Here is a 27,567-nt window from a genome sequence, read left to right as displayed (position 1 = left end):
TCCTAAAGGGGGGGCGGAGCCAGAGGAGTTGACAACTTGACAGTAACTTATCTTGGCCCACCTTCATTTCAGACTCTCTCTCCCTCTCTATCTCTCCCTCTCTCTGGCACTAACACACACACACACACACACACACACACACACACACACACACACACACACACACACACACACACACACACACACACACACACTCTCAAACTTAACTAGGTTATGTTTAATCAAGTCTGTGTGTGTGGAATCCAAAGAGAAAGTGCGAGGCCAAGCAGCAGAGAGCGCGGGGGGAAACCAGCGAGCAGGTTGCTCATTCATATACAACTCGTTAAGTAGTCCCATCGAAACCGCATATTTTTTACATCAATACCACTTCCTAGTACAGCCCTCTTTCTCTTCTCACAAGGCTTTTAAGCTGTAACCACTGGCTTTATTAACGCTTAGCAATAAATCATTTATCAGTGGCTTATTGATCAGTTATATGTCATTATTATTAATAGAAATGGGTTTTATCCGTGGTTGTGAGAAATCACTCCGGCTGCTCTAGGAGTCCACTTGTTACCTTTTTTTTTTTTTTTTTAAGGTATAGCCCTTTAAATCATCAGGAGGACTATCAACGATGTAACAATACAATAACTGTGGACTTGATGGCTTAGTGACAAAGTGACAAAGACACAGTCAATCAATAACTTTATCAGTGGGGGTGGGGTGGCAGAGCCGACCCCAGCTGATGTTGGGTTTTTCTTTGCTTTTTGCAGTTTTGAGTCCAACCTTGCTTTGCTCATTGTACATGTCGCAAATAAAACGTTTAATTGCTGTTTAATAGCAATCACCTTTACGATAATGTGATTGTATATTATAAAAATCAGCTGAAACATAAATAAAATATGGTAATACAGTAACAGTGTATTATCAGCAAAGAAGTCCAGCAATGATATGTAATATCATGATATTTGAGTTAGACTTCATTGAAATATTCATTTTGGATTCTTCAAACCTAATTTAATATTAATTTTTAAACAAATGCTTACACTCCTTTTGATAGGACACCATACTGAGAGACAAGAGGAGTCACCCAACTTATTAATATTTTCCAATTATAAACTGAAAACATTAACCTCATGGTGGCACTAGAGGAAATGTTAGAAGATCACCAAAATCATTAGGATCCGTCCTCGTGGGACCGTGGATGTCTCCACCAAATGTCATCATGAATCCACCCAACAGTTGTTGAGCTATTTCAGTCGGGGTCAAAGTAGTGAAGCGATTAACAGGCAGAACTGATATTTCTATCCATAAAACCTCCAGCAAGCCTGTAATGATAATATACTGTCTTTGGTAACACTTTAATAATGAGTATACACTAATAAGCATTAGTTAAGCATGAAATACTGAATTTATCATTTATAACACATGAATACTAATTAGTATGTAGTTTATAAACACAGTTAAAAATGTTTTACTCATCATTGATTAGCACTTACTGTCTTTATAAACTACATACTAATGAGTATTTCTACATTATAAATGAAGAATTCAGTATTTATTAATGCTTAACTAATTCTTAATAGTTACTTATTATAAAGTGTTACCCTATCTTTTAGTTCAGACGTCTTCAATAAGGACTAGAGTTTTTTTTTTCACTTTGTCATAAGCCTTAACCCATCAAGTCTGCTGTAAGTAATCAGTAATAAGCTGGTAATAAATGGGGTTTTGTCCACATTAGCTTTTTTTTTTCAGACGCTAAATGGTCAAATAGTCCACTGGAGAGGTCTTCCTGATAGGTAGGAAGACTCAGCGAGGAGAATATACATCAGCCAAATGGATTTTAACAACCTGGCAGCTCAGAGGTTGTTCTTCTTAATGGCCTATGTCTGATATTTAAAGCTATAAGTCAGATCGTATAATCTTCTATAAAGGCTGCATTAAGAGACGGTGGCGGCAGCGTTGGTGGTGTTGCACTGGACAAGCTAAAAGAACCCATCTAGCATTTTTTTTTTGGGCCATATCCTGTGTGTGTGTGTATGTGTGTGTGTGTGTATCCAGACGGCCTATGCGTGTCCCTGCGGAGGATCCTTTTAAGTTAATGAACGTTTCATACTAAAAATGTTCCCGCACGCCGGCCGTAGCATGTGTATCACAGCCGAGGGTGGAGGATGATGACAGAAAGATCAGGGAGATGTGATCTGATTTGATTTATAATGTCTTCCTGACCTTTATTACCTGTGTTGGCACTCCAAGAGAGAGAGAGAGAGAGGGAGAGGAGAGAGGAACAGAGAGGGAGAGAGAGGGAGAGGAGTGGGTGAGGTGGGTGGGTGGAGGTGGAGGAGGAAGAGGAGGAGGAGGAGGAGGAGGGGAGGGGGCGATGTTTCTTGGAGAGGGAGGAAGAACGTGAAGATGAGAGGAGGAGGCAATTAGGGAGAGAAGACAAAGCGTGGAGGCCACGTAACATTTGCTGTTGTTTACACTTAAAGGCTTGAATCGTCAGGGTCCTAACCTCTCTCTTCTCGCTGTGCTTTTCTTTCCTTTTCTTTTTTTTTTCTCAAGCCATTTCTCTTCACCTCTCCTCTAATTGTCCCTCTTTCTTTTCCTTTTCCTTTCTGTTTCTGTTTTTTTCTGTTTTTTTTTTTACCTTCTCGTCCTCCACCTCTCCCTCACTGTCTCTCTTATCTCCATCTCTCACCTCGTCTGTCTCGCCTGCCTCTCCATCTCTCCGGCGATGTTAATTATTAAGTGTAGTTGTAGTTTATCTGTTGGCTGAGACTCAGGTTTCTGACAGAGACACTGAAGCTCTACCCAAGGGCAGCAGTCGTACAGTAGAGATGGTATAGGAAGGGGAGGGCACCAGGCAACACAAAGGAGGGCGCACACATGTGTATATACAGTATATGTGTGTGTGTCTGTGTGTGTGTGTGTGTGCATGGGAGTGGATGAAAGAGGCAAGAGAGAAAACGGCAGAAATTATATGGAATGAAGATGGAAAATTATACCGCACTACTATATAAAGGAAGAGGGAGAGACAGAGAGCAGGAGGAGCAGAGCAAAGAGAAAAATAATTGGGCCAAAGAGAGAGGGGGGGAAAGGCTGTAGAGGAAAATGAGAGATGATAGAGGGAAAGGTTGAGTGTGTGAGGAGATAAAGGGGGTAAAAAAAAAAAAAAAAAAAGCAGTGGAGAAGAAGAGTGAAACAGTGGAGAGGAGGAGGACGTTCCCTCTGATGTTGAATGATGGGCCAACCGTGGTAATACTACCGACTCATCCATCACTCATACCTTGACCCGGCCCTGTCCCTCCCTTTACTATGCAGGTGTGTGTGTGTGTGTGTGTGTGTCCATGTGTGTATCTTTATGTGTGAGTGTGTGTGTGTTTTATGGAAACACGGGGGTTGTTTAAGCTGCTGTAACTTACACAGACAGACCGGGCATTAAAAAACGGCGCTCCGACGACCTCAGCGCTGTGGAAGACGACCGACGGGTTGTTGCTGAAGGACGTCGTTTATTTATTTATTTATTTATTTATTTATTTATTATTTTTTGTGGCATGCGCGTGCGTGTGTTTTTCATTGCGTGCGCGTGCATGTGTGTGTGTTTGTATTAATTGTGTTGTGTTCCAGGCCAGACAGGATGCAAGCGGATTGTGAAACTCAGAAGTCAGTTCCCACGGTGAGATCGGGGTTCCCATGGCAACCACAGCAAAGGGAGGACACTGGATTACCCTCTCTCTCTCTCTCTCTCTCCCTCCATCGCTCCCCTCGCTCTCTCTCTCTCTCTGTCTCAAGGGTGATAAAGGATTGTACTCTCATTAATTTTTCTGCCCTCTCGAGAGCAAAGTGTCCAGGAAGGGGACTCTGTGTGTGTGTGTGTGTGTGTGTGTTAACATGTGTGTGTGTGTCCATGTGCATGCTCCAGGCTTTGTTATGTATGCGTCCTTGGGTCTTGAATACATTCCTGTCATCCATTCAGCAGTTTTCACATTTGTGCTCAAATGTGTGTGTGTGTGTGTGTGTGTTTGATTGAATCCAACACACACAATATTTTCCTGTAACTTTACTACTTCAGACTATTTTCTCCTGCTTTCCACTTCAGAGCCGTGCTCCTTCTCTCAGTTTGACAGCTAGAAAACAACACAAACACACAAACAAACACACACACACACACACAGTTTTACGCCTAAACTTCTTGGCCTCTGCATGCGTTTCCCTCGGAGGATCGTTGTTGTCTGGGGTTGCCATCCCCAACAACACACAAGGCAATCTCAGTTCAGGCTGTTTCTCATCTGCGGCTTCGTGATAGTGGAATCAGAGCCGGGGCGTTCCCGTCCGTCTTCAACAACCTCTTCACGACTCGTCTCCTCCGAGAGCTCCTCCTCTCCCAACACTCCTCCTGACTCCCTGACACGGCCCAGCAGCAGCAGCAGCTCACACTTACACTGCACTTCTTCACCTGATCTTCTTTCACTTTGTCTTTATTGAACAGATGTATGTGCTTACTCCGAGGTTTCCCACTGCTGCTGCACCACCGACGCCTCAGTGCTGCTGTCCCTCGTTTAGAAAGTCGCTTTGGATAAAAGCGTCTGCCAAATGAGTGAATGTAAATGTAATGTAAAGTGACTTCAAATGTCCTCCTCCTCGGCTGTTTCTTGGTGGCTCTTTTTTGCTTTTGTAGTTGTGAATATTAAACAGCCGAAATGCCTCCTCAGAAGTTTTGCTTGTAGATGAAGGTTGATACATTTAAGCCAATTATCGCAGCTTCGTACCTTCACAGAGGTTGTTTCTTCGCATTTATGCTTGTAAATGGGTTTTTTAAAATTCCAGCCATGAGGCGCTGAACTAATGTATAGATTTTTTTTTTCTTCTTTCTGGTGAGATATTTTGCAAATTAAGCGCATTAATGTTTCCTATGCCGCATGATCAACATTGCCCGACCTTAAACTTAAACTCTTCTTCAGGGCTTCCTCCGGGTCACTGCAGATACATTACCATTCAGTAGGTACAGACACAGGTCACAGATTGAAGGAAAAGACGCATAATGAATGCAGATGCTTCCACACAGGGGCACTAGGGGGGTCACTGAATGGTTTGATGAGGATGAAAATGACGCAAATTATAATTACCAGTAGATGCTATGGCCCCACACAGTCTCCATGTCTCAGTGGACGGAGGTTTTGGACAGATGTGTTCGACAGGACTCAGCCCTCATCACCAAAACACCAATTGAAGATTGTTTACCCCTCTGATAGAAGTTCAAGACACTTGTAGATTGCTGCTCTCATAGCGCCTGCACTTTATTAAAGGGATAGTTCAACATTTTGGCAAATTGACATAATCCCTATAGTCATAGCAGTAGGTTTGTTACCTTTAATTGTCGGTGCAAGCTATTTTTTAGAACGGTGGAGCAGAGCCGTGAGCTGCTCAGAGCTACGCTACGGAGGCTAAAGGGGTTTCTTGGTTTCCCTCATCAAACTCATCAACAAATACACAATCCAACAACTCCAAAACGCTCTGGTGGACAAGTTGTGACCTACACATTCACCACGCTATGAGATAATAACAGAACATTACTAGACAGAGTTGTTTTCGAGGTAAATGCAGAGACTGCTTGCTGAAAAACTGTGACTGAAGGCAACGCGCATCTGCGGTTTTGCATGAATTTACCTCTAAAACAACTCTGTCTCATAACGTTCTGTTATTATCTCATAGCGTGGTGAATGTGCAGGTCACAACTTGTCCACCAGAGCGTTTTGGAGTTGTTGGATTGTGCATTTGATGAGTTTGATGAGGGAAACCAAGAAATCCCATTAGCCTCCGTAGCGTATAGCTCTGAGCAGCTCACAGCTCTGCTCCGCCGTTCTAAAGATAGCTTGCACCGACAATTCAAGGTAATGAACCTACTGCTAAGACTATAGGGATTATGGCAATGGGCCAGTTTGCCAAAATGTTGAACTATCCCTTTAAGAGACTCATGTTTATTGTTTGCTATCTGTAATTGCATTCATTGAAACTGAGAGAAAGCATGAACACACTGGTTTCTGATGATATGTTTGAAAGCTTAGATTTGACTTTTACTGCTTATCAACAGCTGAGCAAATGCCGAGAGAGAAACTGGAGGATGAGGAAACGAGCAGTGATGTCTGTCTGTCTGGTTTTTGTTGTGACTGGCTGAACTTCCTGTCAATCAAACTGTGTGTTATCACTGTGTGATGATCGATGTTCACTGTGCTGTGTTGTGTTGCTGTGTGAGCCTTAACTCTGTCCCACATGGTTTGAACGTGTGAGCATTTTGGCGATCCTGCTCAACTGCGTCACTCTAGGGATGTTCCAGCCGTGTGGCCACACCCCCTCCTTCCTGCAGGTAAAGCACACACACACACACACACACACATATGTACGCACACATGCACGCACACACTGATCTTTCTGTGGTTGCGACCTGAATCTAACCTTAACCTTAGAGCAGCCATTTCTAAATACAATTAATCCACACAACCACAGAAAGACACACACTCTTACACACATTTGCGCACTCACACACACACGATCTGAAATTACAAACTAATTATGTTCAGCTGTGAGACTTTATTATCATGGGTCTGAAAAGTTTTTGCTTTAATTTTTTTCCCCCCACTTAATCAGTTTACGCTAATCCTCTGGGTTTGTGTGTGTGTGTGTGTGTGCGTGCATGTGTGTGTGTGTGTGTGTACAGGCTCTGGATGATGGGATCTTTGCGTTTTTTGCCGGGGAAATGGTGGTGAAGATGGTGGCTCTCGGGGTCATAGGTCAGAATGGTTACCTAGGCGACACCTGGAACAGACTGGACTTCTTCATTGTTATAGTGGGGTGAGTGTTCGACAGACGCACCCGCACACACCCGCACACACACACACACACACACACACACACACACACACACACACACAAACATGCACATGGACACATGCGCATCTGACATTAAATATGAGCCAAAAGTGTGTGTATGTATCTGTGTGTGTGTGTGTATCTGTGTGTGTGTGTGTGTTTTGTGTAAAGCTTAGACACTTGTTTAATGCCAGTTAAATGTCAAGCGTGTGTGTGCGCGTGCTTAGGCGCACCAACAGAAGTGTGTGTGTGTGTGTGTGTGTGTGTGTGTGCAACAGCTCTGCAGAATGACAATCGCATCATTTGGTCCTGGGAGACAGAGGCCGCAGCGATTGGTAGTTAAAAGGCTATGTATCCCGGAGACAGTGCACTGCGTTCTGGTGCTGGATTCCCAGCAGACTCCCAGGATTTGCCAAGGTCAGGCTCATCAACGATGCCAGTGACACAGCAGTGGCTTTCCCTGTTTTGCAGAATGCTGGAGTACTCCCTCGATGGACACAACGTCAGCCTATCAGCCATCCGGACCGTCCGCGTGCTCCGCCCACTGCGAGCCATCAACAGAGTTCCCAGTGAGTTTCTCTCCTCCACACACACACACACACACACATACAAACTGCACTGCACTTTTCTTTCTGCATTGTTTTGGCTTCAAGCTGTGCAGCCACATTGGATTTTAAATAAAACAATGACTGAGCTTTAAGTGCCGAAGTTAAACTTATATAATAGTTTTAAAGTATATTGGGTGAACAGTCTGGGACTTTAGGCAGCAGGCAGCAGGTCAAAGACTGTAAAGAGAAGCGGTTTGAATGGTCAAAACTCTGTAATGGATCCAGATTGGAAGCATAAAGCTGAGCTAGAAGTGAAGATGGCTGCAGTTACAGGCACTGGCAGAACATCAGCAGGAAGTACACCAACTATCTGCTGATGTCTGTGGGTTGCAAACTTCAGAAAGACTCTGACTGAACAAAAATATTAAATTTGATGACCGAGCAAGACTTCCTTTAAGTTGTGCGTTAACTGGCCCAATCAACCTCCTGTCTTGCCCCCTTATGATATGCAGAGCGTGCATTCAAATGGAAAAATCATAATAAAAAACAAAGGACTTATATCCTGCTCTGTGCATCTGATTTGAAAAACAACTTGAGCTGAAAGTCAGCCGCCGCATTAGTCACAGCTGAGACAATGAAAAATGTGCCACTGTCCTTGTTCTCTTTGACCACACTGTAAATTCCACTTGGCTTCTTTAACTACCCAAGCTGCTCCGCTAATAACAGCTGCAGCCCTCCATTTATAATGGACACGTGTAAACAAATCAGGACGCAGCGAGCAAAGTCATTGAGACCATTGTGGTGCTTTTTATTTTATTGTTGTCAACAGCTCAGAGCACAAACCGGCCGAGCTTTCCCTCTGCCTGTCATTTCTTTTTTAACTGTGCGTTTTGACCTTGGCAGAACTCGTACTGAGCTCTTGTAAAAAATTTGAGAGTGTGGTTTTTTTGAAGTAGCCAAAAGTCCAGAGAGGGGGATCTTGTGCCTGTGCTTTTCAGCAGAGTGAAGTGGAGACTAATTATCAGTGTTTGAACTCTAATTATTTGCTATCCAGTTAATTGCGCTGGTTCAGTTCTGGTCTGTGCAGGGATTTCTCCTGTCGGGGGCCATGCAACACTTCCTGCGACTGACATTTTACTGAATTTAAGTCTCAGTATAAAGAGATAGTTAAACATTTTGGCAAATTGGCCCATTGCCATAATCCCTATAGTTTTAGCAGTAGGTTCGTTACCTTTAACTGTCGGTGTATCGGTATGTTTTTAGAACGGCGGAGCAGAGCCGCGAGCTGCTCAGAGCTACGCTACGGAGGCTAATGGGATTTCTTGGTTTCCCTCATCAAACTCATCAAATACGCAATCCAACAACTCCAAAACGCTCTGGTGGACAAGTTGTGACCTGCACATTCACCACACTATGAGATAATAACGTAATGTTACGAGACAGAGTTGTTTTCGAGGTAAATTCATGCAAAACCACTGATGCCCGTTACCGTCGGGGGCAGTTTTTCAGCAATTAGTCTCTGCATTTGCCTGTAAAACAACTGCGTCTCGTAACGTTCCGTTATTATCTCATAGAGTGGTGAATGTGCAGGTCACAACTTGTCCACCAGAGCGTTTTGGAGTTGTTGAATTGTGTATTTGATGAGTTTGATGAGGGAAACCAAGAAATCCCATGAGCCTCCGTAGCGTAGCTCTGAGCAGCTCGCGGCTCTGCTCCGCTGTTCTAAAAGTAGCTTGCACCGACAATTAAAGGTAAGGAACCTACTCCTAAAACTATGGGGATTATGGCAATGGGCCAATTTGCCAAAAATGTTGAACTATCCCTTTAACTTTTGAGAGTTCAGTGTTGGTGTTTATGCTGTGTGTATATGTATGTGTGTGTGTGTGTGTGTGTGTTGGTAGGTATGCGTATCCTGGTGACCCTCCTGCTGGACACGCTCCCCATGCTTGGCAACGTGCTGGCGCTGTGCTTCTTCGTCTTCTTCATCTTCGGCATCGTTGGCGTGCAGCTGTGGGCGGGGCTACTGAGGAACCGCTGTTTCATGGGAGACGATGTCAAGATGTGAGTTTCTATAGTAACCAACCATGCACCCGGCAAATGTTACAACGAGTCGGTGCGCCACTGGTCTCATTACTCTGAAACCCCCCCCTCGCTTGTGTCAAAAGTTTGCTGACAGACTGATCCTCCATCCACCCTGCTATCGTTTCAAAGAGGAGATCGATATCAGTGATTGGCTGGTTTAGTCGGCGCTCTAATCGATGAGCATCACACTGGAACCTCTGCTATCAGAGATCACGAATCAGAGGATTGAGAAGGCCACATGAATGCTGTGTGTTTTTAATCACAGACTTTCAGAGGCGCCTTCCACACACACACACACACACACCTTCAGATTTTCACCGCTGTTCCCTCAGTGTCGCACTCCATCACCGTTACACCGTCACTCTCACTCCTGCTCACATGTTCACAAGCACAGTCCCATAATATCAGATAACATGACGTAACGCTGCGTACACCTCCTGACCTCACATCTGCTCAACCATCCAGCTCAGATAATAACCACTGACAGTGTTTGTATCCAGAGGAGCAGGAGAGGGAGGGGGAGTCGACCGATGCAGGCGATTGATCGGTCATGAATGTGCTCTGTGTGTGTTAGCTACTGCTGTAACTGCCACTAGTAATACTGCTACTTCTGATTTATAGTAATGATAAACTTTCTCAAAGGGGAATTTCAGTTTTTTTTACAATCTGGACCTTATTTCTAGCATAAAATACGATCATTTACTCACCCATTTGGAGTCCTTCGCGCTCAGCGATGACATCATCCAGGTCAGAGGTTAGTAGGTCAACCTGCAGACCCCGGATGTTGATAACAGGTCACCCAGGACTCAAACGGGAATAGTACTAGCGTATCATAACAAAATATTGGTGAAATGGACGAGTTTCGCGGCAGATAATGTGTTATTTAGAGGCTGCATTCCGCTGCCCTGTAGACTCGCATTATATGGATATACGCGGCTCTCGGCTGGATCCAATGGGCTCTATGCACAGCTCCACTACTTCCTGAACTTAATGCTGCTCCTTTGTTTCCTGTCTTACATTATTGGACAAACTGATTAATCCAGGTGTGTCTGAATAGTCACAATGGTCAGACACACCTGGATTAATCAGTTTGTCCAATAATGTAAAAGACAGGAAACAATGGAGCAGCATTAAGTTCAGGAAGTAGTGGAGCTGTGCATAAAGCCCATTTCGTCAAAACGACTCGTAATGCCACCAAAGTTATCTGGTTGAGTAAATGATTGTGTTTTATGCTAGAAATAAGGTCCAGATTGTAAAAAAACAGAAATTCCCCTTTAATCAGCACCTTTGAAAACAATGTTGCAAAGAGAAATTTAAACTATTCAGCAATTAAAAGTACAATCAATGTGAAAAAAGTATAATAACATTAAAATTCAGCAAGATAAAAACAGTAAAATAATTATAAAAAAACTGTTGGGTAAAACTTTTTAATAAAAGGCAAAATTACCACGGTTTGGTCTCAACATTGTAGGGACACAATATCCCTCCAAAACAAAGAGGGTTTTTTAATGCTGTTGACAATGTTTTTTTTTTCTTCTTACAAAAACTATATCTACATTTAGATAAAAACTATTCACAGTAACAGATCGAAGATTTAAAAAAAAAAGGGGAAACCTCAGGAGAAGAGAAAAAAAAATCAAACAATACTTTAGTTTTCTTTTTTCACATGTTGATACTCAGTAGATGTTACAGCAGTAAAATGATGCATTAGTACAGTCGTGGGGTTTCCATCCACCTATTGTTATTCACATTTTCAAAATTTGCAAAAAAAAACTTGAATGGAAGCGCCAGAAATTCGAAAAAAGGCAGAAAACGCTTGGACAATCCAATAACATGAGGTCAGTTTAGGTCACAGTGGCCAATGGTTGGTTTACTACCACTGTCTACTACCTGTGGACTGAAACTGAAGCGCAGGCACTGGGAGGACACATTATTTAATCATTATTATCATTATTTGACTGTATTTAATGTGACTTTACTTTCATCCAGTTCACCCTTGATACAGCCTTTGATAAAAAAAAAGCCTTTAAAAGAGATGTATTGAGTGAAGTGACTGTGATTGAGTAGGAGTTCCTGTTCTAGTGTTTGCCAGTGATTTTCTGTTGTCACAGTCGAGTCTTTTGTGCCGGCACCGCAACATAAGAACAAAAACAGAAGCACCGGTATTGACTAAAAAGTGATGAGCAGCCTTGAGAAAGCAACAACGCCTTTATTCTTCTTTTGTAATTATTTCTCGGGTGCAAGAGTCTGTGGTGGTTGCGTCTAAAAACATATGAAATCCACCTTCAGGAGAGAAAGCATTGACTCGTTATGTTGCTTTATTCCCATGTGGTCACATCTGCCTGGTGCACAGGTGCCTGTCTGCTGCTTATACTGGAAGTTAATCCTGCTCTACATTTTCATTTTTTTAGCGAGCAATTAGGATTTTTTCTCACTTCATAAACAACAAAATGACCTTTCCTAATAAGAAGTGAGAGCACCGCTCCTCTGTGACCCCTTCTCTACACCACGGATGATTGATTGCTTATCTCTCCTCTGCACCCTCCCACTCTCTGTTCTTTTTTTCCTCCATTAATCTGTATTTCTCTCTCTGTTTCCACATTTCCTTGTCCTTTAACACCCTTGTGTATTTCATTCTGTCTTTTTCTGCCTCTAGTAAACAGACCATCTCTGCAAAGAGCAGGTCGATGGAGTTATTTAACCGTTTCTACCTCCACCTGTATTTTCTCCAGGAAACTCAGTTGTTTGAATTTAAGAGCCAATTCTTGTTCTGGCAGTTTCAAAGCTTCTGGCAATGTCCAAGGTTTTCGCCCATTAAGAAAACCAACAATGAACACGGCTTTGAACTGATCTAAGTGTTATTTGTGTGGTCAAAGCCTGATATAACTCACTCCCCTGCCCCATAATGCTGCATTGTTGGCCAAAAACGATTAAAAACACATTAGTGAGCGGCACAGTTGCACTGGGCGATGTGGACCTTCACCGCCTCACATAGATCCCCACTAAGTCTATTAATGTCTATTAATCTACAGCTGAAAGTAGTCCCCAGCATATACAGAATTTACTTCTATTTGAGGAGTGACCACTTAAAACTGCAGTGTCTGGCTCTTTTTGAAAAAAAAAAAGAAAAAAAAAAGCATGTAGGCATTTTTAAAGATTTACATCCCCATAACAACTGAATGGCTCACAGACAGGAAACAGAAATTAGAAAGCTTTGTGGGTGTGTAGGCTATAGCACATTAATATTATAACTTTCTATTAGTTAAAACTATGGTACCACTTTACAAGAAGTCTACCTTTATAAAATATGTATGAATGATTAATAATTTGTTTTTTAATTCAGTTGTTTACACTTAATTAGTCACAAATTAACAAGTTATGACACACTATTTGAACATTGAGGGTCACTATTTGACAAGATCAAGTCAATGTTTACTACTGAGTACTCTTACTAATCACTTATTACTTCATCACTTATTTGTAACTAGTAAAAGGAGCCTTATTGTACCTCATTAATAAGTGATGATGGTTTTATACTTTATAATGAGACTCATTTTACCACTCATAATTAATTATTTAGTTGAAGCAGTAATCAGTAAACATTAACTTGAGTTTGCCAGATAGTGAGCCTGCATCTTAAATAACGTGTTTATTTAACACATTAAGTAATAATAAGTCATGTTGTAAAATGATAGGCTACTAAGAAATCCTTATACATGCATGATAAATGTTATAAAATAAAATGTTTTCTAACGTTTCACCCTGCTGCGACAGGAGATACAACATTTCCTTCCTGAGCGGCTACTATCAGCCCGACGGCACCGACGACCACCCCTTCATCTGCTCGATGGAAAGAGAAAACGGGATGCTTCGGTGCTCCGACGTGCCTCGCCGCCGCGTGGGCGGGACTTCCTGTCTCCTGGGCCCCGAGGACGCCCGTGCAGAGATGGGAGCAGTCGATGATCAGGTCTCCTGTGTGAACTGGTATCAGTATTACAACGAGTGTCGAGCCGGAGAAGTAAACCCACACAAGGGGGCTATTAACTTTGATAACATCGGATACGCATGGATTGCCATTTTTCAGGTAAATGTTTTTTTTTTTTTAAACCACAGGGACACATTTATAGTCGGTGAATGATGTGCACACTTACACACAACACATTACTGTTATTGCTATTGGTTTGTGTGTGTGTTTTCATTCAGGTAATTACTCTAGAAGGCTGGGTGGACATCATGTACTACGTCATGGATGCACATTCCTTCTACAACTTCATCTACTTCATTTTCCTCATTATAGTAAGTGCGCGTAACACACACACACACACAAACACACACATAAATACACAAGTGCTTGCTCGTGATGGGAGTTATTGGATCTCTGTAATCAATATTATAAAGAGTCTGAAGCTGCTCGATATGAAAAGTGCCTTCAGATAACTTAATGTGATTTGGCACTAATAAATAAATGTTGTAAATAAATAAATAATGTAACTTAAAGCAGAAGTAAGCGATCCGGTCGTTTTGGCTAACTTCCTGTCAGCAGATGGAGTTAGCAGTCCCCGCCCTCGTCCCTACGTCACCACATTCACGCGCATCTCTTGGCTGCACACACAGAGAGGACCGCCCCTTTATGCCGTTTTCTCTCCTCATTGGATAAAGGTTGTAGGATACAAGGAAAGTTTTCTCCTCGGCTTACAGCAGAGCAGAGTGACTGACAGACCCGTGTTTCGGACCAAACACTCTATATAAGTGATTGCTGTCGGAAGATATAACTATTTAAGACTTAGATTAACACAAACACTCCGCTTACTTCTGCTTTAATTAATAGACACACAAACTTCAACTGTGTGTGTGTGTGTGTGTGTGTTGTCGTGACCAGGTGGGCTCCTTCTTCATGATCAACCTGTGCCTGGTCGTCATAGCAACCCAGTTTTCCGAGACGAAGCAGAGGGAACACGCCTTAATGAAGTCGGAGCAGCACGCCCGTCAGCTCCACCAATCGGCCTCCACGCTGGCCAGCGACAGCCAGCCGGGCAGCTGCTACGAGGAGATCATCCGCTACCTGGCTCACCTCGGCCGCAAGGCGTGGCGCCGCCTGTCCCGCTACTACGCCCAGACGCGCCCGCACCTGCACTGCGTGTGCGTGTGCCGGAGGAGGGACAGAGGCGCCGGATCCGCCAGAGGGAGCGGCGTCGGGGAGATGAACGGACTCGCCCACCGGCACTCAGGCCACGCCCCCAACGACCTGTCGCACCTGCAGCAGCTGTATCATCACCACCAGCAGCATCATCATCATCATCAGCAGCATCACCAGCCGCAGCCCGAGCCCGCCACCGCTGTCGTCATCAGCAACGGAGGGAACATGTTTAACTACCCCTTCATATCGCCGCTCCTCAGTCACCTGGACGCTAAAGGTCGCCACCAGAAGAGGCTGGCTGCCACGGAGACCGTCAACAGACTGCCACAGCTGGTGCTGGAGCATGGTGAGAAGAACGGATGTGTGTGTGTGTGTGTGTGGTGTGTGTGCGTGTGTGAGACACCTCAAGGTCAAAACTCACAGTTTGGGTCTGAGAGGAGTGAACTCACAGACCGGCTCAGTCTCCAGTCCCCTCTTCTTTATTCTAGCAATTTATTTTTTTGTAAAAACTTAAGGTAACACTTTATAATGAATAAGTACACACTATTAATCATTAGTTAAGCATTAATAAATACAGTGCTACAGTGCTTATAAATGATGAGTAAAACATTTTTAACTGTGTTTATAAACTACATACTAATGAGTATTCATGTGTTATAAATGATTAATTCAGTATTTAATGCTTAAAGGGATAGTTCAACATTTTGGCACATTGGCCCATTGCCATAATCTCTATAGTTTTAGGAGTAGGTTTGTTACCTTTAATTGTCGGTGCAAGCTGTTTTTAAGAACGGCAGAGCAGAGCCGCAAGCTGCTCAGAGCTACGCTACGGAGGCTAATGGGATTTCTTGGTTTCCCTCATCAAACTCATCAAATACACAATCCAACAACTCCAAAGCGCTCTGATTGTGTATTTGATGAGTTTGATGAGGGAAACCAAGAAATCCCATTAGCCTCTATAGCGTAGCTCTGAGCAGCTCGCGGCTCCGCTCCGATTTAAAAATAGCTTGCACCGACAATTAAAGGCAACGAACCTACTGCAGGGATTTTGGCAATGGGCAAATTTGCCAAAATGTTGAACTATCCCTTTAACAAGTCTTCATCAGGATATGAGCCAACTGATTACACAGGTGTTTTAAATCATGTATAGCCCATGATTGAGTCATGTGACCCAGTCAGCAAGAAGGAGCGAAAAACACACGATACTATAATGTATAGACATCAGAAACATCACATTTAAAAGATAAACACAGCAGAAAACATTATCAAGAAATATCATTCATATTGTTTCTCAAAAAAGGAGAAAAAAATTTGATAACTTCGCTCGGCTCCTTCACCCACATTACAAAACGAGCATCATTTCCCAGTTTCCTTCATTAGTATTTAGACCTGCTGTGCTGATCTCTTCGGCTTTATCTGATGCAATTTTGAAACATCAGTTTACCACCTGACACAGAGGTTATGATTTACATTTTATTTTTGATGCTAAAAGCGTTATTTAAAACAAAACAAAACAAAACAACAGCTTCCGCATATGAGAGCGTGCACAATTTTCTTTCAGTCCATTCACAAGCTTTCAGCCATAGACCTTCATCAGACAGTCAGAGCAAACACTGTCCAAGGACACGGTGGTGTAATTTAGATGTGCAGGTAATTATCACCTAGGCAACACATCTGTGTGTCCCTCACACTAGATCACACTACACTACACTTGTAGTTCCATGGCACGTGTGGACTACAAAGATGGAGGATGAAGGGAAGGGAAACACATCACTTCAATCAGCTGCTCCCCTCCGTGAACAATGATGCTTTGAAAAGATCGACCAAATGTCATCGTACTTCACAACACTGTGGAAAAATGTGTCAAATTAAAGCACAGCTCTAAAGTGAAACTCATTATTCAAACCTAAAGGTTGAAGTGTCTCCAGACAGTTGAGCTAAAAACTTTTCTCTCAGACTGAACTTCTTCTTTTTTATTTGGTCCGGATCACCTCCTCTGTGCGATCAGAGAGAGGTCGGATGTAAATATTCATGAAAACGACTTGCAGCAAGATATTTGAGATATTTATTAAGCTATTACACATAATTCAAACACCTTTTACCTTTTGTTAAAGGGATAGTTCAACATTTTGGCAAATTGGCCCATTGCCATAATCCCTATAGTCATAGCAGTAGGTTCGTTACCTTTACATAATTGTCGGTGCAAGCTATTTTTAGAACAGCGGAGCAGAGCCACGAGCTGCTCAGAGCTACGCTACGGAGGCTCATGGGATTTCTTGGTTTCCCTCATCAAACTCATCAAATACACAATCCAACAACTCCAAAACGCTCTGGTGGACAAGTTGTGACCTGCACATTCACCACGCCATGAGATAATGACGGAACATTACAAGACGGAGTTGTTTTAGAGGGAAATGCAGAGACTGCTTGATGAAAAACTGCCCCCGATGGGAACGCGCATCAGTGGTTTTGCATTAATTTGCCTCAAAAACAACTCCGTCTCGTAACGTTCCGTTATTATCTCATAGCGTGGTGAATGTGCAGGTCACAACTTGTCCACCAGAGCGTTTAAGAGTTGTTGGATTGTGTAATTGATGAGTTTGATGAGGGAAACCAAGTAAAATAGTAAAAAAGTAAAATAAAATGATAAACATTGAAAACAGCAGCAGCAGGTCTTTGTGGAGCTACTTGGGTTTAATTCACACCCTCTTTGAAGGCTCCCACTGGATCCTTCAAGACTTTAAAGATGTTTGATTTCCCAGATGTCAGGGGTTCATGAGGAGGTTTGTTGACGTGGGGATGTGTGAGGTAGTCATGCATAGACGGGACAGTACCTGCAGTAGATTTTGATCAGCGTGCTGGAGATCTGACCGAGAGCACTGACAGATTAGCAGAGCGATGTGATTGTGTTCACAGGGGGGGTCACCAGGAAAATTTGTTTTTTAGACACTCTAAATAACGGCCACTGAAACAAACCAATATCTACTTAAAAGTGCGTTTCATAGACCATTTTTCAGTGGTTTATCTTCCTTCCTACGCAGATGCAAACCCATAGAGCACATTGTATTACACTGCAGCAGAAGGTCAGCTGAGTGAGTGCGCTGATGAGAATCCACTGCAGGTAATGTGCAGTATGCATGACTCATGTCCAAGAGACCCTTCCCTGTAAAGACACTGTTATGGTTTAAATCAAAGCAGCAGAAGTCAGGATATCCTGACTTTTCCTAGCTCCTAGTATGGGTCGGGCTCCAATAAAAACCCCAACAAAATACATCCTTCACTTTCCCAAAGCTGCGCTAACCCCCCCTGATGACATCATGATCGACATCTCAGACTCTACAAAGCTCCTCCAGTCTGTTTTTTTTTTCACAGCAGAGCTCCCCACGCTGAGTAAACAGACCTTGACATGTAAAATAAGGCAACACAGAAAACACACATCCAAGTTTAATACAACGCAGTAACGAATTCTAATTGTTGCTGGGACATTTTCCATTTTCCATTTACCATGCACATGCAGGAACTTGGAGAAATTATTCAGTGTGTCGTTATGTTCACCGGGGAGAGGGCGGGGGGGCTGTCGGCCAGAATGGCTGAAAATCACAGCTCTTGATCGGAGCGTTTTCTCTGTGTGAGTGAGTGTGTGTCTTAGTGTGTCTTAGTGTGTGTGTGTGTAGTGGAGAAGAGAAGAGTCATTTTTTCAGCCTGCCTGCCTGCTCAAAGTTTCCTTGCAGCCCACATTATCTATAGACACACACCACAGAGTGACTAGATTGGATTTACTATATCAGTCTCCAGTGAAACATGAATTTGTCGTAATTGTGATGACAAGTGAACTGCTCGTGCTAGATTAGTGTTTGTTGTTATGTCATTGGAGCATTCCTCCCGAGCTGCCTGCTAATGAATTCCACTGAAATCTTACTCCCGCTTCACTCCACTCCCCTTCCCTTCCCTCTTCCCCCCCAACTACACACACACACACACACACACACACACACACACACACACACACATCCACACACACATCCATCCCCGTTCTAATAAAAGAACTCCCCCTCTGCACAAAAGCATCCCAACTGCACTGTAGCTTCCATGTTATTGAATTTTCGTCTCCCAGAAATGAAATGAAGGTGCTCTCCCGTACTGAGCGCAGAGTGTATTGAATGACAGAACGTCTCCATAACTCCAACATAAAGAATCAACAATCTGCTTTGCCCTTGTGCATGCATGATTTGTGTGCGGCCCTTGTCTACACTACTGTACATCACCCCATTTCCCTGTGTGTGTGTGTGTGTGTTGCAGGTGGGTGCACCGGCCATCCAGCGTTACTGTTGCCGGGCGAAGTCCCAGGAGAGTCGTCATCGTCGTCGGCGTCGTGCCCCTACTGCATCTACTACAACCAACTTAAGGACGGCGAAAACGTTAACGAGCAGCAGCAGCAGCCCGAGGACCAACAGCAGCAGCAGCAGCAGCAGCAACTTGGGTACAGCAACGCATGCCATGGCAACAGCCCGTGTCATAGTAACAGCCCGTGCCACTGTAGCAGCAGCAGTCCGTGCCGCGGTGATGCACAGGTGTCGGAGCCAAGGAAACGGCTGCTGGTGCGCTGCTGGGCGGGGCTCCGGACTAAACTGGAGCTCATTGTTGGCAGCAGATACTTCAACAGGGGAATCATGATTGCCATCCTTATCAACACGCTGTCAATGGGCATAGAGTACCACGAACAGGTATGAACGAGCGTGTGTGTCTGTTGGTGCTAAGAGGTTTGTGTGTGTGTGTGTGTGTGTGTGTGTGTGTGTGTGTGTGTGTGTGTGCCTCGTGCATATTGGATGTGACTACAGTTTGATTGAAAATGGATGTGCTAATCACTGTGTGTGGTGCAGTCAATAAACTTACCCTCCAATCAACACTTACAGCAAAACGCATATGGGATCACAGTGTGTGTGTGTGTGCATGTGTGTGTGTGTGTGTAGGTGTGTGCATGCATGTATCAGGAGATGGGGAAACTCATAAGACCTGAAGTGTTAATTAAAGCATGACCCTGGGACGGGAGAGAGAATGAGCATGAGTCTGGAGAGTGAGTGAGCGAATGAAGGAGTGAGGAGAAGGAGGAGGAGGAGGACAGATCTGACATTGTGATTGGCTGAAAGGCAGGGGGATAGACTGTGGGTGGAAGATGAGGGGGAGATTGCATTTGGCCCATTTCCTGAACAATAGGACAGATCAGGACGGCCTCAACTTCTGGAGCGTCTAATGTTAAAGGATAAGACCGGGACCGTTTTAGCCGCTTTTTTTTCAATATCAATAAATCCTCTGAAGAGACCCGAACCAACAATGAAGATATATGAATGAATATAATCACATATGAATGTGTTGCCAAAGCCTGATAAAGCCCCCTCCCCACCCCACCCTGTGCCTCTGAAGTGCATTGTTATCCAGAAAACAGTGAAACACAACTAAGAGCCAAACAGTTGGAAGTGGGCGACTTCCCATCTTCCCAACGTGACCAGCGTAATTTACCGTGAAACACCTCAGAGACGCGTGTTTGATCTCTGGAGAGTCGCTCTGCCTCATATACATTGAGAGCAGCAGCTGTGTTAGGCAGATGTCACTGAGCATGCTCACACACACACACACACACACACACACACACACACACACACACACATATGGAGCTCTGGTAGTAAAGAAATCTCACCGACCTTACATCATACACATCCTTCAAGTGTGTTTCAGCCACATGAGCTGAAGACTTTGGTTTTTATTTTCAGCATTTATAACAATAACTGTAACTTAATTTATATGGCAGCTTTTGAAAACACAGTGTACAAAGTGTTAATAGATATAAAACTGAAGGGATGAAATGAAACAGAAGCCAAAAAACCATTTATTAGCAATCTTAGATGCAAATATTAATACGAATCAGTTATGTAACAGCAGGCTATTTCACATATTGATAAAGATTTAAAAAAATAATGATGTAAGGCCCCTAATATTCAAAATATAAAAAGTATGCTCTGTCAATAATAAACTATAAATACTTAGTTGATATTTAAATCGAACAGATTGAACACTACAGATTGAATCATGTACAGAAATGCATTTAGATTATTGCACATGGACTATTAACCCTTGTGAATCAAAGACATTGGCTTTAAACTGCGCAGTATGTGTAATACTAATGGTAACGATAATTTCAATGCGACGAATGATAATGATTATAATAATGGTAACAATTCTTTCCCACTTGATGGGAGTGACAAAAAGTGAACCGAAATAGTCTTTGAAACTCAAAACAATGAAATATTGATACTTGAACACAAATAAAATATTGATCTCAATATGAGCTACAGAGGAACAAACACATGCCCTCTATTCACCAATAAATGGTTCACACAGGGAGAAATCTACACGTACATACAGTACACTGTCTTATGAACTTGCAAAACTTCTATAAGATAAAAACAGAGTTATTTGAGTTTGTGCTGCATAAGAAAGGCTGTCGGCATCAACCACCGCATGTTGAAAATCCATCATATTTAACAATGTGTAATTGTTAAATATAGGGATGATGAGTCAGATGGCCACAAAGAGTCTCTTACAAGTTTAATGACGAGCTCGATTCGCTCCCTCCAGAGAGACAGAGAGAGTCGGTGGCAGAGAATGATAATTTGACATCGGCCTCATACAGTGAGAGCATTAGCTGCTTTTACATCTGTCTTCTCGCTGTCTCCATATATGGATCGTGCAGACTGTCCTCGACTTTGCATAGTTTGGGGCCAAGACGTTTCTTTAGACTCACATCATCTTTACGTTCCTTTTAGTGGCGAAGGCCTTGAGACCTTCTTGAAAACCTTTATTACATCTCATTTGTTTAATCTGTGCAAATGACACTTAGTCATTTTATAGGGGGGTTGTGTTGTGTGTTGGACGATTTCTTGGCTGTAAGTCGTAATCACCTGGAGTTTTTCCGCTGGTTGCCTGACAACCTCACGGCGACAGCATCCAGCCAAAAAAAAGAAAAAAAAGAAAAAAGAAAGAGTTTTGGCACATAACCCGACTGCAGCCTCATATTTAACAGATCTCTCTTAACTCTGCCATTTTCCTTTGAGTCATGTTCGTCCCCCCCTGCTGAGCCTCAGGAGATGCCCCCCCTCCCCTCCCCCCTCCTCCACTTTAAGTTTGACAAGCACTGATTTAGATAATGTCAGTGACATTATCCATAAATGTGGATTCACTGGTTTCTGCTGAACATGACTATGGGTAAAACATCCCCTTCATTCAAATTCTGTGTGTATGTTGAAGACACACAGACCCACACACATACAAACCGCCGAAGCCTCGACTACCGGCATCTCAGAAAAAGATTCCTGACATGCTGAGTTTACAGAGCTGCACACTGTCAAGTCTGTCCATCTCTGTTTATTTGTTCATTTTGTTTCCTCTGAGCCTGATGTCCGTCTCTGTACATCAATCTTTCCCTTCTCTTCTCTTTTCTCTCTTTTCTCTCTCTCTCTCTCCACAAACGCTGCACCTCTGCAGCCGCAGGAGCTGACAGATATTTTGGAGATCAGTAACATGGTGTTCACGAGTCTCTTCAGCCTGGAGATGCTGCTGAAGATGATGGCTCTCGGGCTCTTCGGCTACATCAAGAACCCTTACAACGGCTTCGACAGCGTCATTGTCATCATCAGGTGGGGGGGGGGGGGATCAGAGAGAGGAGGGAGGAAGGAGTTTGTGTGTGTATGTTTTGCCCAAATGGGAACTCTGTCATTGTTGACACTGGAGAGTCGTCATAGCGATGTCAATACTGCAGCCATATCCTCCAGGCTGTCACAGTGACGCTGGTGTTAACTTGGCACCGAAGCCAAGTGGTTGCACTCTTCTCGTCCAGGGCGTCTCTGCATTCACTCCATTATGTATCACTACAACCTGAATTATGTATCTCGCTGCTCGAAGGCTCCGCTTGTTTACCGTGCCAGAGAAAACTGCTCTCACCTTCTTTATCGACTGCCACGTTGTAAACTGCGCTGTTGGCCCGTTGCCACTTTTCAGACGACGCCACGCACAGTACAAGTACTTGAGAGCAATACTTGAGTAAAAGTACAAGTACCTCAACAAGAAAATGATTTTGGCAGATGTTAAAGTCGCCTTCTAGGATCTCAAATTTGTATGGTCCAGTCAGGCGTCATGAGGAATAGGACCTGTGTTGCCATCCATTTGGACAATAATGGCTGTGTGTTGAGTTATTTTCAGTGGATAGTGAACCTATACTGCTATACAAGCTGTACATACTGTATATCCAAGTTTCATTTTTAGTTTAGTTTTGTCCCTTGAGAAGATATAAAAAAAATATTGCCGAAATGTGAGATGTGTACTCACTTTTGTGAGATACTATATTCAAGGTTCTCACAACTTCTTAAACATCAAATCCAGGCTTTTTTTTTTTTTTTAGGACTTTCCAGGCGCAAATCCAGCGGGAAGAATCTTTTAATCCAACACACGAACATTTCTTGCAATTTCTCACAAATATTGGACAGGTGTTTTTTTTCTGCCAAGTCTATAAAACTTCTCCTGATTTTATTTTGTAGTAACGAGATGTTTTAGTACTAAATTGGAGTAAAAGTGAAAGTTGCCAGAAATATAAATAACAAAGTAAAGTACAGATACAAATCTCTGCTTAACATGACAGCCACGCGTAACAAGAACAAAAGAGAGTTTTTAATCTGTCTTTTTTTTTTTGAGGATGATAGTGATACTGTGGTTAAGTCGGTATCTTTTAGTGTGAATTTCACTTCCTGTTTCTAATCTGCTGGTCATCAGCGTGTGGGAGATAGTGGGCGAGGCGGAGGGAGGCTTATCGGTGCTGCGTACCTTCCGCCTGCTGCGGGTGCTGAAGCTGGTGCGTTTCCTGCCGGCCCTGCGGAGGCAGCTGGTGGTGCTGATGAAGACCATGGACAACGTGGCCACGTTCTGCATGCTGCTGATGCTCTTTATATTCATATTCAGGTGCAGTATATTCTCCCTTTTCTCCAAGGGCAATGCCGCAGGCTGAGACACAACGAGCCAAAATGTCTCCTCAGCTATAATTACACTGATTATTCCTCACACACACAAAAAAGAACGACAGTCGCCATCACTGACCCTCTCCTCACACACTGTTACTGGACATATTAGCACATGTATCATCACCTTTCACACAAACACAATTATTCACACATCTTGTTGCACAGCCTCCGTATTAAATTACCATGTAATGAAAGCAATGTATTTTTTTTCATTGTTTTGTGTATGTGTGTCTATGTGTGTGTGTGTGTGTGTGTGTTGCAGTATCTTGGGGATGCATCTGTTTGGCTGTAAATTCGGTTTGCGTCAAGACAGCGGAGACACTCTACCCGACAGGAAAAACTTTGACTCTCTGCTGTGGGCGACTGTCACCGTGTTTCAGGTTAGACAAACACACAAACACCAGCAGATGTGTACGAGCGCACAACAAATACATTAAATTCATTAGGAATATTTAATCTGGAGGAATCCCCCCCCCCCCCCCCCCCCCCCCCACCTCGCCCAACGGTTGGTGAATTACTTGTTGAGTTTGATTTAAAAATTAATTTGCGGTGAGGTTCAAACGGCAGCTGTTGTCGCTGTCGTCGCTTGGCTGCGGCCCCTGACGATCCTCTCCATTATTTTCCATTATTTCATTTGCTCCAGTTTACGGAGAGAGCGCTCGCACTCAATTCTTCAAAACAAAATACAAAAACTCTCCCAGTGGGGCAGGTAAGATACACTTCACAAGCAGTGAGAGGGTGAGGAAGGGTAATGAAACGCACACTCCACAGGAGCTCGTTTAACGCTGATGAGCATCATTACTGTTCGACAGAGGTATTAAAGGAGGAATCCGCTCTTACACTGCAAAAACTCAAAATCTTTCCAAGAATATTTGTCTTATTTCTTGTCAAAATGTCTGATTTCTAGTCAAAACTAATCTCTTTCCCCTTTAAATAAGACTCATCACCTAAAAATTAACTTATTTTTAGATAATTTTCACTTCTTTCAAACAAATTCTCACTTGAAATAAGTAGAAAAATCTGCCAGTGAAAGGAAGTTTTTTGTGCTTGTAATAAGGAAGTAAAGCTTGCTCCACTGTCAGATTTTTCTACTTATTTCACGTGAAAATAGACTTGAAATAAGTAAAAAGTGTCTAAAAACAAGCTACTTTTTTATGTATAGCTATTTATGTATTATGTATAAAATACTTATTTTAGGTATAATGAGATTTGTTTTGACTAGAAATTACATTTTGACTAGAAATAAGACAAATATTCTTGGTAAGATTTTGAGTTTTTGCAGTGTATTGCTCTCGTTATGATGCTACGATGACTGGCTGCGTAGGTTTGTGAACTCTCTCTCTCTTTCTCTTTCTCTCTTTCTCTTCCTCTTCCTCCCCGTCTGCAGATCCTGACCCAGGAGGACTGGAACGCGGTGCTCTATAACGGGATGGCCTCTACCACGCCGCTGGCCGCCCTCTACTTCGTCGCCCTCATGACCTTTGGCAACTACGTCCTCTTCAACTTGCTCGTAGCCATTTTGGTCGAGGGCTTTCAAGCTGAAGTGAGTGAGGGGGCAACGACGCTGTGTTTTTTTCTTTTGTTGTTGTTGTTTTTTTTTTATATAAACTTGAGCTGCTTAGAGAACGAGGGATAGAGAATGAAACTAATTGAGCTCTGTCGTGCTGATGATACCAAAGCTGCCTACAAGAGAATAATCTCCACCATCCTGCCTGTGTGGTTCCTCCTCCTCTCTCTCTCTCTCTCTTTATCCACTGCTCTTTTTACTCTTTCTGTGTCAGTTTATTCTCTCTTGCTCTATCTCCCTTTTTCTCCCCCTATCTTTCGTTCTCTCTGACACACACACACACACACACACACACACACACACACACACACACACACACACACACACACACACACACAGGCATACACACACATGCATACATACGCAACACCACAACACCACAACACTCTCCAGGGTAGGGATGTGTTTGATATCGCCTGCCATTCACAGCTGGTGAGCTTTTGTTGTTTAGTTTTCATCTTTTATCTCCAGCATCAGAAAGCACTTGCTCTCTCTCTCTCTCTCTCTCTCTCTCTCTCTCTCTCTCACACACACACACACACACACATTCACACACAGATACCCTTTGCCAAAGCCGTCTGCCTCCATCTTTCTGGCGTGAATTTTAATTAAATTCAGTAAAGCTTTATTGGCGTGACTACAGGAGATCGCTGCCAAAGCCGTGCACATAACTCAACTAGAGAATACTGGAGATCCCCTCCGCCCGTCTGCCTCCTCTGCTCTTTGTCTCTCAGTCTTTCCCTCTCGACTCATCGCACATTTTTCACTTTTTTACAACAGTCAACAAACAGTAACAAAAGGAAAAGGGAGTGACAATGATGAGGATAATGCTGAAGATTAGATGACTGCAGTGATGCCGATGCTGTGTGTGTGTGTGTGTGTGTCTTTGATTAGGGTGACGCCAACAGATCTGAATCGGATGACGACAGACAGTCGCTCTCTGATGAGGACGAGGAGAAGTTGAGAGAGATTTACGCTGCAGGTACAAACTGGACGATCAACACATACAGTAGCTAATGTTGGCATCAGCTGCTGTTTACTCACCAGTCTAAGAGTCTAATGTTGTGGGTTTAGCATCAGATGTGGACTTCCTGTATAATAACAGACAACAATAGGGCTCATAATAAAAGTTAGTGCCAGTTCACCATCACCTGCTCCTGGTTAGAAACTCCATCCTGCAGCGGAGAAAGCTCACAAACAGCCTCTTTAAATGAGAATATTGCTTTATAACTATTAGTGTCTTTTAATTTTGTATTAATGGCACCTGCTGGGAATACCTGTCACATTACAATACATCATCATACTTGATGTGAAGTTGTCCCCTTCACCATTTTATACATTTGAAGGAATCCAAACTTTTTTTCCCCAAAGAATTAAGATTTCTTTGAATTATTTATTAATTTAATATCAACTTTAAGTCTCTAGAAATGACTTGTATATCTATATTAGTTGATCTAAAGGCGGTTTTCTAAGATCCTTCTCTTTTCTGACAGAAATAAATTCTGTTAATTTTTAATGTGTTCCATTTATTCATGTAAATTCATGTAAAAAAACAACAACACAGAGTCTGAAAACTAGTGATTATCCAAATTTTTAAGTTTCACAGTGAGTATCCAGAACTAAAAAGAACACACACACCACCATGGATGTGACCTCTGTGTCATCAGTCACTAAAAATAAACACAAAGGTTTAATTAAGTGGATTTATCCTTTAACGGAAAAAATGTGTTTGTGCAGAGCTGAAGATCCAAGCCATGATGCTGAGCCCCAACGGCCTCCTGAACCCCAAGGCCTCCATGCCCCACCCCCCGCCTCCGCCTCTGCCGGTCATCACGCACACCGCGGCCACGCCCACCATAAACTCCAGCCAATCACGAAGGGCGAGTGCCGCTTCCATGGACGTCAACAGCCTTGAGCAGAGATCACCTGTGAGTCCTGGACTTCTTTCATTATGTATTTCCTTTATGTAAACAGAGACATGCACAGGTTTGGGCACCGCTGGTCAAAATTTCTGTGTAATATGAACAGTTCAGCAAGTGGAAGATGAAATTATCTCCAAACGGCCTGAAGTTACAGATGATACATTCCCTTAAATACTATTTTTATTTTTTATTTTCATCTTTTATATTTTCTAAATGACAGAAAAGGAAAAGGGCCAGCAGCAAAGGTTTGTCCACCCTGCATAGTTAGTACCTAGTAGCCCCCCCTTTGGACACTATCACAGTGTAAATAGTAAATATCTTGTCTGAAACCTTGGTCAAAGTTCTCTGAGAGCTCAAGTCTCCTGGGTTTCCTGTTCTTTGCAGGCTGCTGCTTTGTTTC

At 43.1% G+C, this 27,567-nt stretch overlaps 1 protein-coding gene across 1 annotated transcript in view; it reads left to right on the top strand.

The window, feature by feature from the left end:
- The window catches only part of LOC146992047 (voltage-dependent T-type calcium channel subunit alpha-1H-like), a 56,884-nt gene that overhangs the window by 5,853 nt on the left and 23,464 nt on the right, over positions 1-27,567 (top strand). Inside the window, exons 3-16 of the mRNA XM_085783254.1 lie at positions 6,268-6,343; positions 6,695-6,828; positions 7,318-7,415; positions 9,296-9,455; positions 13,251-13,560; positions 13,680-13,772; positions 14,356-14,959; positions 18,913-19,337; positions 22,153-22,304; positions 23,434-23,619; positions 23,941-24,058; positions 25,066-25,221; positions 26,140-26,227; positions 26,983-27,173. Coding sequence (XP_085639380.1) covers positions 6,268-6,343; positions 6,695-6,828; positions 7,318-7,415; positions 9,296-9,455; positions 13,251-13,560; positions 13,680-13,772; positions 14,356-14,959; positions 18,913-19,337; positions 22,153-22,304; positions 23,434-23,619; positions 23,941-24,058; positions 25,066-25,221; positions 26,140-26,227; positions 26,983-27,173 — 2,791 coding nt within the window. The remainder of the gene's footprint in view (positions 1-6,267; positions 6,344-6,694; positions 6,829-7,317; positions 7,416-9,295; positions 9,456-13,250; positions 13,561-13,679; positions 13,773-14,355; positions 14,960-18,912; positions 19,338-22,152; positions 22,305-23,433; positions 23,620-23,940; positions 24,059-25,065; positions 25,222-26,139; positions 26,228-26,982; positions 27,174-27,567) is intronic.

The sequence above is a fragment of the Trachurus japonicus genome, chromosome 1 (assembly GCF_045865225.1).
Source record: "Trachurus japonicus isolate A0001 chromosome 1, Traja_1.0".
In the NCBI taxonomy this organism is placed as follows: Eukaryota; Metazoa; Chordata; class Actinopteri; order Carangiformes; family Carangidae; genus Trachurus; species Trachurus japonicus.
Note: the sequence above shows the minus strand (reverse complement) of the source record. Positions and strands in the feature narration are given on the sequence as shown.